Source organism: Vanellus vanellus (assembly GCF_965231255.1).
Source record: "Vanellus vanellus genome assembly, contig: HAP1_SCAFFOLD_44, whole genome shotgun sequence".
Lineage (NCBI taxonomy): Eukaryota > Metazoa > Chordata > Aves > Charadriiformes > Charadriidae > Vanellus > Vanellus vanellus.
In genome coordinates, this window is record NW_028127957.1 from 578382 (window position 1) to 590749 (window position 12368).

The window sequence follows — 12368 nt, forward strand, 5'->3', positions numbered from 1 at the left end:
AATGACTTATTAGGGCATCTTCTAGTCGTGGAACTACTCCGGCTACATACAGGGAATCTGTCACTACATTTAAAAGTACTGTCAACCATATAGTTAAGGCCCACACTACTGCAGAGAGCTCCAATGTCTGAAGGGAGTCTTGCGGCTCTCCCTCTAGTACGTGCTGGCACCACTGTCCTCGATCTTGCCAGACGCATACCACACGGCGAAGCCGTTTTCCAGCATCTGTATATGCAGTGAGGCCATTAACTAAGGGTTCACGCTTAACCTTTGTCTGCGTCATCCATTGGTTCCGTTTTAGCACTTGCCACATTTTCCCTTTTGGCTGCTGTGAGTGCACACGTCCTGCATAACCTAATAACGCTTCCTGAATGGGGGTTGAATTGCGCAACCACCACTCTAGGTCTGTATCGTTTACCGGTACACTGATGTCGTCAGGTTCCTGTCCGCTAATCTCTACTATTCTTGTTCTTCCATTCCTGATCAATTCTCCTACTGCCTCCGGCCTTGTTTGAATGCTGTACCTGGGCTGCACTCTTAAGAACTCCCATTCTAGGATTTTAAACGTCTCCTGAAGCTGGTGTTTTGGCAGTGGCACAGGCTTGAATGCTGCTAACTCCCGCAGCAGAGGGAGAGATACCTTCCCCCTTCTCTTTTTGCCACTGACAAATCATTGCATATGGAGACTCGGCAGTATTACAAATTAATAGTGAGATGCAGTACGTATGTAACCCACAATCGACATCCTCATAAAATTAATACACAATAAATATTACTGTTAAACACATACCAATCCATGAACAACATACACTACACCATCCAGTGCATGTATGTATAATAGACTTCATATTATATAATGTGTATCACATTATATCCATTATATCATACATAGATTATAGACCATAGGTTATATGTTATGCTTATTATATTATATGCACATATGCATGTACGTTTAACACCTACAACATACACTATATCTGTTATACATAATACAAAACACTAGACACATATGTCCATAACATTCTTATGTATAAGTTGTTATTTTATTTTGCTTCGTTTTGTTCCATCTTCTTAGTGCGTGCCTCTCTGTGGACATTCTTGTGCCCGCTGCGGTGGCCAGTCAGGCTGGTGGTGCTGCGGGAGCCCGCCGGTCGTTGCCTGCGCCCCCCGCGCAGATGAGTCTATGGATGGCGGTAGGGGAGGGAGGGCACAAAGGAGGAGCCGAAGGCGCAGGTGGGCATTCTTCCCCTCCCTGCTGTGGCGGTGGCGGAGGCCACTCCTCTGGGGTCTCCTGAGGCACTCCTTCCGCATTTTGCTCAGTCGCTGGTCTTGGCTCGGGCGTGACAACTTCCGCTTTTTGCGTACCCGTGGCAGATCCAACTGGGCTTCTGCTTTTTGTGGTGGTGGGGGGGTGGGTCTGCAAGTTCCTGAACTTCGGCAACGGTTCTAAACGGTGTTCCCGTGACCCCTCTCACGGCCAGCAGCCCCCAAAAACGTGCCCACGCGCCGGGTCTTATTTCGGCGCTCTGTCCTCCGATTTTGGACTGCTCTGGGGCTGGCATCTGTGCTGCGGCACAAGCAACTTCCCTCTCTGCTTTCATGGCTTTCAAAGTTTTTAAGATCGTGCACCACAGCTCTCGAACGGTTTTTATCTCTTTCTCTTCTTCCCCGTTTATCGTCTTTTCCCACATTGTATCACCCAGGGATCGCCAGTCCGAGGGGGAAAACAGCAAAGCCATATCCTTAAAGTGTCCCCCTCTCTGTCCCAGTTTAATCAATATGATTAGCTGTTCCTGTGATGCTTCCACACCTCTCTTAAAGAGTATACTCGTCAGCAGTGCCGCCGCTGCTTCAAGCTCCGTGATAGCAGGCGCGGTCTTCCCTTTGTCTGGAAGGCAAGGAGCGACCTCAACTGGTGTCGGCCCTAGCTAATGGCACCAGGCAGCACGCTCGTCCAGCACGTTTCCCACTCCCCTCCTCTTGCTGCTTACCGCAGTCTCGGAGAACTCAGTCGCGCTGAAGGTGCATCCTCTGCTACCAGATGTCGGAGTGGGATTGTGTCCCGGAGTAACGACGTAGCCTCAATGTGAGTATGGCCGTTCTCCTTTATTAGGTGTTTTAGCAGAGTATATATAAGCTTGCTAGTAGCAGAGTATATAAAGGCTTACAAAAATAGCACACACAAACAATATGGTGAATATATATATGTTTACAGAAATAGCACACATAAACAACGTGGTGATTGGCTTAACCCTCTTGCTTACACGTAACGCCCCCCAACCCGATCAGCGATGTGCTATGCCCATGGACACAGCACACGCTGATTGTTTTCCCTTCTGCAGTTTCGCTCCCAGGCCAAGTTTGTTCCCACGTTGTCCAGAATAGACTTCAAGGACAGCACGCGTAGGCCTCTGCGCCTGGCTGAAATCCTGGGTTGCTCATTGGAATCAGATCATGACCTCTCGCCCTCAGGAATTCCTCCACAATAGTTAATTAAGGGTAGTTGTGGAAGTGTGCCTTACTGAGCAATGTGCTGCATCTGGCTCGGGGACTAAATATCTCCAAGTGCTTTAAGTGCTTTTTGGTTATTAGCTGGATGTCACTCTTACAAGCGCCTCTTGCCCTCTCCACAGGGGTTTGCTGCTGCCTCCTGCGTTGGGCCGAGGGGACCGGCAGCCCTCAGGACAGGGACTTTCTCAGGCGCGGAGGTTAAACCCTGTCGGTGCTGCTTAAAAACTCCTCTGGTGTTACTGCGGTGGTCACAATGTGAAATCTGGTGGCTTAGGGGAGCCTAAGATTTGCATTCCTCGTAACTGCGGGGGATTTTGGGGAGCCTAGGTGGTACAATCCCCTTCCTGCTCCCAGATTCCTGTCGCTGACCCGGCAGTGGGTGGTTGGAAGAACTGATGCCCACAGCGGCTGAGGGTCGGCATGATCCCATCATTGCCGGAGCTCTGGAGCTGAGGAATGGGAGCGTGGCCCGTTTGCATCATGGCTTGTGAGGGAAATAGTGCGGTTTGATATAGTCGTGGTGTGGAAATGGCGATTCCTCTTTACACGTGTGCTTACAGGGTGCACGCACGTGTCTTAGGCTGACTGTTTCTTAACGACCACGAAGATTTATGAGATTGGTTAAAGAGCGTTGCTTTGCTGTGCAAGCGCAAAGTGTTAATTTCATGGAGAAACCAGCTCAGATGTTCCCTTTATTTTTCTTTTCTTAAAGGCAGAATGACTATTTTAAAGCTTTCCTTGCAGGCAGAATAACATCTGCTTTTGAGGATTGTTTCTTTCCCTGCAGGGTGGAAAAATCTACAGCCTCGCTAAGGCCGCAGAGGAAGAAAACTCATCAGTTTTCTAGAGAAAACTGCAGTTTGGAGGGGGGTGGAGGTCTGCCATAGCGCCTTTTAGCACCTTGTCGGGCACATTTCTTTTCCCTGGGGGCTGAGATGTAACATAGCCTTTTCATTTGGCTGGGTTTTGGTTGTATGAATTAATGGGTGTTTCAGTGAGAACCACAAGACCTAATTTCTGAGTCTCCCTCCTAAGAATTGTGCAGGGACGGAAGCGGGACAGGGAGGTAACCTGAGTGAAACGCTGAAGGCTTTTAAGGATGGAATGAGGAATGGCCGGTCTTGTTCTGATCACACACTATGACAATAAAAGGCTACAAGTTCCCTGTGGAGGTAAAGAACCGACAATTCACATAGCCGCTCAAAGGAGAAGGGATCTTAACCACCTCTCTTATTTCAGGCTGCATCATGATAACGCCGGGGATTGATGTCCCGCTGGGGATTTTTCTCAAGTTCCCATCTTTTCCTGCTAAATGAGGGGCAGAGATTTCCCTGCTAGACATGCAGTGAGCTCTACGCAGGGAATGTGAGCATGGTTGACGGTGATTACACTGTTTTGTTCAGAGGCTCCTGCCTTCCAAAGAAAGTCTGGAAAAGTGAAAAAGGATGTGCCTTTCTCCTTTGGGATTGCTGTTGTAGCAGAGGGGATGGAAACAGCCCACCGGAGTTTTGCTCCGCTCCTGGCTTTGGCTTGGAAAAACCCCCGAACGGCTCAATCCCTGCGGGGCCGACTCTGAGCTGGGTGAGGGGCAGCTGTGCCAGGAGATCCGGAGGGTCCATCTCCACAGCTTACATGTCCAGTGAGCGATTTCATTGAAAGCAGGGAAATTCCAAGAGAATAGGGGGTGGTGTGCGATGATGAGTGCCGTGAGGCTAAAGGATGGTCTCAGAGGAATGATTTTTATCTTGAGCAGATTTTTTTTTATCTATCTTTCAGGCAGAATGGACGGGGACTTTGGGTTTTGGCCGATGAAGGATAACCCTAAAATCCACGTTGGGCTGTGAGTTCTGGCCCAGCGGTCAGAATAACCGTAACCACTGGGGAAACGGGGCTGAGGAGCAGGTGTGATGTTGGTTTGGTGCTGGGCCTCGGCCGGCCCTCGTTGTTGCTGTTGTCCTTCTCCCCGTGGCTCGGCCAGTTCTCCCACTGCCCCACAGCGCTGCTGAGGGTAACGGAGGGTTTTTGTTGGCCGCAGGATCCCCCCGTGCTGGCCAGAAATGGCCAGTGCTAGCCCAGGCTGGGCTTGCCACTCAGGCTGACTTCATGATGCTGTTTGCCGGACTCCCGCGTTCTACACAACATTCTGACGCTCTTTTTGGCCTGCGGTCGCAGCTCTTCTTCTGCTGGCCATCAGTCTCGGAGTAGATCTTGCCATTTCGATCAGGTTTTGAGGAAGAAATACCCAATTTTCTTGCCTGATGGGGCACAAAAGGGCTCGAAGGGCAGCACGGTAACGCTGTTGGTGCCGAGACGGGGCTGTGGGAGTTGTTAGAGGGCAGTTGGTGATGCTGTGCTGAGAAAAAGTGCCGTACCTGACATGTCCCTTCCTTTGAAGCAGGTGCGTGCTATCGTGCTGTTCCCAACTTGCCTTCCTCACCTCCTCTGCCTTATCGATTTCAGATACGTCAACATTGGCAGCGACTTTCAGGCGGAGATCCCAGACCTGCAGGACAGATCCCGGTTGGAAGAGGAGGAAGAGGGAGCGTCGCTGGTGTGGAAGCCCTGGGGAGACATTGAAACAAACCCGGATACCTGCTCCAAGATCGTGCCAGGGGAAAGAGCCAACCTCGAGCATGCCTTGCACCGCCTGCATGACGCTCTGGTAAGAAGCAGCTGGTTTTGAATTCCTACTGGTCTAGGACAGCCTTTGGCACTGGCGTGAGCTGGGAGTCGCTCCTGAGTTTTCTGTTCTGCAGGCTCAAATCTCTTTGCTAAAGGGGCAGAGTTAAGGTCTCGTGAGGTGACAGACGCCATGTATCAATAGGAGCTTGTTTTGTCTCCTGTCAATTCTGTGACAATTTGGAGAATAGAAGTCCTCCTACTCCAAGTGCTGGGAATGAAGGAATATTCGCTAAAACCCGAGGTCTGCCCCGGAGAAATGTCCTGTGCTTGACAACTGCACCGTCCCTGGGCGCTCCTTGCTGAGCAAACACCTCCAGCCTGACCCCGGTGAAGCCCCGAGCGGGTCTGCTTTGCTCCCTCTTCTTCGAAGAAGGGATTTCACAGTGCTGAGCTGCAGCAGAGGACTCGGCGTCTGCTGCGTCTGCACGAGGAGGCTCTACCTGCAACAGGGACGAGCCCAAAAGGACTCGAGCAGTGAGCAGTCTTCTCCCGGAGGTGGTGGCCATTGGGGCGCCACAGCTTGGTCCCCGGAGATCTGCGCAGGTTCTGGTTTCTTAAAACAGATCAGTGTGGATTGAGGAAATATTCCCATCAACTCCTGTGTGGGGAGGTGACCCCGACACGTTGTTGCTGAGCATCGACTGAGCACCGTCTTCCCACAGTGGGCTGAAGAGTTGACCTTTTGGCCCCTCCTGAGGGGGAATTGAAGTCTTGTTCTCTGAACTCCCGCAGGAGAGGCTGGAAATGCTGCAGCCTGGGGCACCCCGGCGACCTGAATCCCATCCCCTGGCTGATTATCATTACGCAGGTAAACTGGAAGCAGAGCTTGTTCCTTCTCCGGGAATGCGAGCGGGTACTGCCGTTCCCTTTGTTCTGATTGAAAGAAGTGATTTTTACAAACGTGTGAGCAGCGGTTTGTGTTCTTTGGGGTGGGGAAAACAGTCATTTTAATCTATTCTGGTGGGGTTTTGGCATGGGGAATTCCTCGACCCTGTGTTCCAGCCCACTGTTTTCCTGTGTGGTGACGCCCCATGCCACCGTACGCTCCTCCATTCCCTGGTATGCCAGCTTTATGGCGTTCAGGGCTTGCTCTGCTGGCAGCCGTAACTGCTTCTGCTAAAGAACTCCCTGCAGCGTTAGCTAATTTCTCTTTAAGGAGGAGAGATTTTGATGTATGAGGAATAAATGGTGTGGGTTTCCTTGAGGCTGCGAGTGGTCTAATCATTTGCACGTGGCTGTTCATTCCCAGGCTCAGACACTTGGACGCCTCTCAAGGAGCAGTTGTTTAAAGAGGCCTTTTCTGTACACCAGAAGGATTTCCACCTGATACAGAAGAAGGTAAAGCCGTTAGACCGAGGCGGGTCTCGGGTTGTTAGCGTGGAGGGGAGTTTTAACCCAGAAAAGTCATCTTTTGAATGGTGTGTTGGAATCCTGTTCTTGGGATGCTGCTTCACGCTAAAAAGACACAGGTACAAGACATAATGTGCCCTAATGTGTAATTACCACAGAATATTTCATCTCTCTGATGCAAAATACCAGAAATACTAAAAGAATACTGACACGTTCCGCTGACCACCGGTGTGAAACGTACAGTTCTGCCCCCCCATGGCTTCTTTACAGCTCTTTCAGAAGAAGGAGGCTCATTTTCTGCCTGATCTCTCCCATACGTTGTGCTGTGAGAACCAGAGACAAGGGGGGACAGACAAACAGCACTTGACAGATTTGTTGTGGGTCTGTGCCCTAAATGTTTTCCTGCAGTCTTTCCCTCATCAATCGCTTCTGGTTTTCTCCCAACAGATTCAGACGAAGACTGTGTCCCAGTGTGTCGAATACTACTACACCTGGAAAAAACGTGTCAGATTTGCCAGCGGTCAGGCTGAATGGACAGAAGAAAAGCTGAAGGGAAACAAGGAGGAGGTGGAAGAGGCTGAAGAGAAGGTAGAAAAACTGCCGGGGGTTGGTGCGAGATGTCGTTCCTCGATGAAGCTATCGTCCCGGGCTCTGGGAAATAATCCCATTCGCGTTAAACTTGCTGCTGCTGATTTTCAGGGATGTTCCGTAACATCCCAGTGCTCCATAAAAGGAATTGCTGGTGACCCGGCTCTGCACAGAGGTTGCCAATACTTTCGTTGTCCGGAAACAGGAATTGGGTTCACAGAATTTTTTTTTTTTTTCTAGTGGTAGAAATTGGGTAACCACGTCACTTCAGTGCTCAGTACTTCTACACTTTAAACCCATTGTACGGACTTCTGTGGAGGAAAGTGCTGTTCCACTGAGGACAGTAGGAATTATACGGTTTTTCTTTCAAGGTCTGTCTTTGCACCCCCTCCTCCCTGTCGAATTTCAGTGTTTTTTTAACTGTTTCGTGTTCAGAGGAGTTCAGCAGGGCAGGCTGGCACTGACAGAACGCGTTACACCCAGCACAAAAAGAAACCCCTCGCTGCCGTAGCTGTTGGGGGTTGTTTCCAGCTAGTTGTTCACTTTAGCTGTCCCCCTTGCTGAGGAGAAGGAGAAATGAGTAAAGGCTGTCTGCTTTACAGGCTGCTTGCAGCCCGAAGAAGAGGCGCCGGCTCGGGCCGAAGGAAAACACCAAGAAAAAGCAGAGGAGTTGTGAAAAGACGCCCCGCAGCACGGGCAGTCCCTCCCGCTGTCCCCATGACTCTCCGTGCTGGGGTGGAGGCGCCGGTGATGTGGCTGTTTCCCTGCAGAGAGTGTGGAAGGTTAGCTGGTCGTTTTTCTTCTCGAAACTGCTGCTTTGGGCTCAAACCGATGGAAACTTTCAAAGGCGCCCAGGGGGAGCGGAGCTAAGGGCAGCTGGAGGGTTCCCCCTGCCCCGCAGCCTTCTGGCGGTATTGTTTGACTTTTAACCCAAAGCTCTGTGTTTTCTGACGTGGGGAGACCCTCCCGCCGAGTCGCGAGGTTCGGACCAGACCCCCTTTGCTTTCTCACCTCCTCTGGGAGAGGAGTCCCGGCGCGGCTGTATCCAGCCTCAGCCTCCGACTGGGAAGGAGAGTCCGGAGCGCCGGCTCTGCCCCAGAGTGGCTTTGTTCCAGCTCAAGCTGGGTATCTCCGAAGAGAGAGCCCTCTCACTTGTCTTCCGGAGCCTTAAAATGTCTATTCCCTGAGGTGTTCAGGCGCCTCTGTGTTCTGCATGCACCGACTTTTTGTCCCAGCAATTTGTTTAATAGCCACTTTTCCTCTGCACTGATTGGAGCGACAATGCAGTGGGGATTGTTTCTGCTCGTGCAGTTTCACCCTCCTCCCATCCAGTCCGCACTTGGGTCTCCTCTGTCTCCTGACTCTCTTTGAAGGCCCTTTCCTCGAATTACAGGCTTGCTCCGCTTCATCCGGTTGTGCAAGAATCCCAGCGTTTCTCTATTTTCACTAAGAAGAGGTTCCACTAAAGTTCCTTTTTGCGGTTTGCGGCCCGAGGGCTTCCACGCTGCAGTCACTCGTGCCAAGCAACATCACTCATTCCCAGCAAAGCTGCTCAAGTTTCAATCCACCTTAATTTTAAGCAATCACACTGTTAATTCTCCTATTTTAATCCCCAACAATCTCTCTTGTTTAACCAGTAAGGTCCCACCCAGCCAGGGGTACCGGCAGAAACTGTGTAGGACCACGCAGCAAAACACAGCAGAAACTCACAAAATAAAACTAATGAAACGTGGTCTAAGAAACTAAAAAAAGAAATTAAAAATTCATGTTTGTTTTCTCCCTTCCAGGGTGTTTGGGAAGGTCAATGGGAGGAACGCTCACATGAAATTCCATCGCCTGTGGGACGATTGGAACGCCCCAGCAGCGTTTTTAAAGGGAGGTGAAGCTGAGAAAAGCCCAGATTGTGACCTCCTCCAGCTGGCAACTGGGCAACTGTCATCTCAGACCACCAACGAGGTCAATTTACTCTGTTTAGAAAACCCCACCGACCTCTAGCAGGGGGCAGCGCCTGAGCTCTGCAGAGGATCCACCACCACGAGGTCGCCCCCACTCCAGAAAGACCCAGAAGAAGCAAACAGCAGAGAAATAGTTATCGTATTTAATAGCGTTTCCCCCTTAGGTGATAGTCCCGTGTATGTCTTAGGTCTTCGTTAGCCATCTTTTAGGTCTTAGTTTTAGGCTTTAGTGTTCTTCTGATAGGAGTAAGGTTTGGTTTTCTTCTGATAGGAGTAAGGTTTGGTTTTCAGGAATCATGAAATTTTCAGAGTTGGAAGGGACCTCTAGAGATCATCTAGTCCAGCTTCCCAGCTAAAGCAAGATTGCCTAGAGCACATGACTCAGGACTGCATCCAGGTGGGTCTTGAAGATCTCCAGAGAAGGGGACTCCACAACCTCCCTGGGCAGCCTGTTCCAGTGCTCGATCACCCTAACCTTAAAGAAGTTTTTTTCTTGTATTTGAATGGAACTTCCAACTTGTGCCCGTTGCCCTGTCACTGGGAACCACTGAAAAGAGTCTGGCTCCATCCTCCTTCAACCCACCCTTTAGATACTTAGAAGCAATAAGAAGGTCTCCCCTCAGCCTTCTCTTCTCCAGGCCAAAGAGTCCCAGCTCTCTCAGCCTTTCCTCATAAGGGAGATGCTCCAATCCCTTAATCATCTAAGCTGCCCTATGCTGGACTCTCTCCAGTAGTTTCCCATCTCTCTTGAAGTGGGGAGCCCAGAACTGCACACAGTATTCCAGTTGTGGCCTCACCAGTGCAGAGTAGAGGGGAAGAATGACCTCCCTCCACCTACTGGCCCCAGTCAGATTCAACACTTGGCTCCAAATAGGCTGGAAAACTGTCCTTACCCCAATGCACCTCAGAAATCAATCTGCATGAACAGGGAACTGTCACTCTCTTTGCAAACTCATCACCGGGGGAGCTGGAAAAATATTTATAAAATCTATAGCTACTTAGAGTCCAGACGATAAAAAGCACAACACAGGTCCCGTGAGAGAAACTGCAATGGGAAGAGGTCTTGCTTTGATTAGGTTGCTGGATAACAGCTTCAAGTTAAGGGATTTCTTGAGCTACCGCAACCATTTGCTGATTGTCCTCCTCTTCCTTCCCCCTTGCTCTTCTCCTCACAAATCAATGGCAAAGGACACAAAGGGACAGACTTCCTTCATTGTATCCAAATGCCCCAGTGCTTTACAGGAACACATTTTAAGGAAAAGAGCAACAGAAGTGACTGACAACATGGAAGAAGACTGGGCAATAATCCATTTAAAAAAACCCCAGACAATTAAACAACACCAGAAAATGCAATTTAAATGCCTCCTCTCTTCTTTGGCACTTGGGAAACTTCATCTGGACACTTCTCTCCCCCTCCTGGTTTCCACAGCCCAAGAAAAGACTTGCTGTGGGCCCAGCCCAAAGCCTTTGGGATGATGAGGGGCACACAAGAGGCAGACAGAGGGAGCTGCCTCTGGTCTGCATCAAGAAGAGGAGGCTCGGGGTGGACCCAGCTGGTGACTACAGCTGAACAAGTGGCACTAGGCCCAGAAGAAATCCCAGCTAGACAAAATGAAAAGATTGTCACCATGAGGCTCCTCAGACACAGCACAGCCCAGAGGGGTTGTGAAGCCTGTCCTTGAAGGTACCCAAACATGACTGAACTAAGTTCCAAGCAACGGGATCCAGCTGGGGCTGCTCTGAGCAGAAGCTTGGACTGAAGACCTCCAAGCGTCTCTACCAACCTCTATGCTTCTGTGGTTCTTCGAAGGTGAGCTGTCCTGCCTTCCCCAGATGGGCAGCGACAGCCACAACCTTGTGGAAGGCGGCCTGTCGCACTACCACCCAGACCCCTACTTCAGATGAAGAGCCACTATCAAGCATGGGGGGCTTTGCCACTTGCAGGGCACTGGGTCGGTGGGAGGGCACTGAGGACCCCCAGCCCTCCTGGAACACTGTTGCCCTCTCGGGCAAGCAACATGGCGGGCAGGAGTGAGCCCCAGGAAAGAGGCTTTTGGCCCCCTCGACCCTCCTCCTCTTCCCACATTTGGGCACGTTTCAGGCCACAGCCCCCCCCCGCCCAAACATACCATAGTTGGCCACATGCATCAGCCACAGTCCCAATCAACATCACAATGGCTTCCTGATGTCATCAGCCACCTCACACTGCCTGTTCTTGGGGACCTATAAAAGCAGGGGTCCCTGCAGCTGGCCCACAGTTTGCCGAGCTTCCAGGCCCTCGGATGCCAAGCATGCTTGGAAGGAAGAGGAGCTGGAGCAGCGAGGCGCATGGCTGCCCACCTTTGTGTGGAACGCCGCAGAGCCGCTCTCCGCAACCGCAGAGGAGGCAGGCTCATCCCAGGAGGAGGAAGCAGAGGCGGCACACCACTCCTGATGGCACAAGTGCGGATGACCTCGATTCTATAATCAGAGGCATGGAGCGCTTGACCATAAGCTCACCAGGAGATGACACAAGCGCGGCTGACCTCGATTCTATAATCAGAGGCATGGAGCGCCTGACCATAAGCTCACCAGGAGATGACAGAAGCGCGGCTGACCTCGATTCTATAATCAGAGGCATGGAGCGCTTGACCATAAGCTCACCAGGAGATGACAGAAGCGCGGCTGACCTCGATTCTATAGTCAGAGGCATGGAGCGCTTGACCATAAGCTCACCAGGAGATGGCACAAGCACGGCTGACCTCGATTCTATAATCAGAGGCATGGAGCGCCTGACCATAAGCTCACCAGGAGATGGCACAAGCGCGGCTGACCTCGATATTATAATCAGAGGCATGGAGCGCCTCACCATAAGCTCACCAGGAGATGACACAAGCGCGGCTGACCTCGATATTATAATCAGAGGCATGGAGCGCCTCACCATAAGCTCACCAGGAGACAGCGTGGAGCCCAAGCGCATCTGCCTGCCAGGGAACAGCCACAGCAGTGAGGCAGATGGCCGTCCACTTTGGCCACAGAGTCACTCCCTGCAACCAGGGAGGAGGAAGGCACCTGCCAGGAGGAGAAAGTGCAAGCAGCGGAGGAGGAACATCAGTCCTCATGGCACAGGTGCGAGTGACCTCGCTTCCGCGATGAACGGCACTCAGCGCATGGCTGTAAGCCCACGAGAGAACGGCGTGGAGCACAAGTGCATCTGCCTGCCAGGGAGCAGCCGGCGCAGCGAGGCGGATAGCTGCTCAGCTTGCCGTGGGATGCCACAGAGCCACTTCCGGCAACCATGAA

At 51.4% G+C, this 12368-nt stretch overlaps 1 protein-coding gene across 1 annotated transcript in view; it reads left to right on the forward strand.

Moving 5' to 3' along the window:
* LOC309684805 (E3 ubiquitin-protein ligase TRIM36-like) overlaps positions 1-12368 on the forward strand; it is a gene marked incomplete at both ends in the record, with an annotated part of 147714 nt that overhangs the window by 61128 nt on the left and 74218 nt on the right. The window contains 3 exons of the mRNA XM_082500664.1: positions 4972-5089; positions 6511-6531; positions 6991-7110. Coding sequence (XP_082356790.1) covers positions 4972-5089; positions 6511-6531; positions 6991-7110 — 259 coding nt within the window. The remainder of the gene's footprint in view (positions 1-4971; positions 5090-6510; positions 6532-6990; positions 7111-12368) is intronic.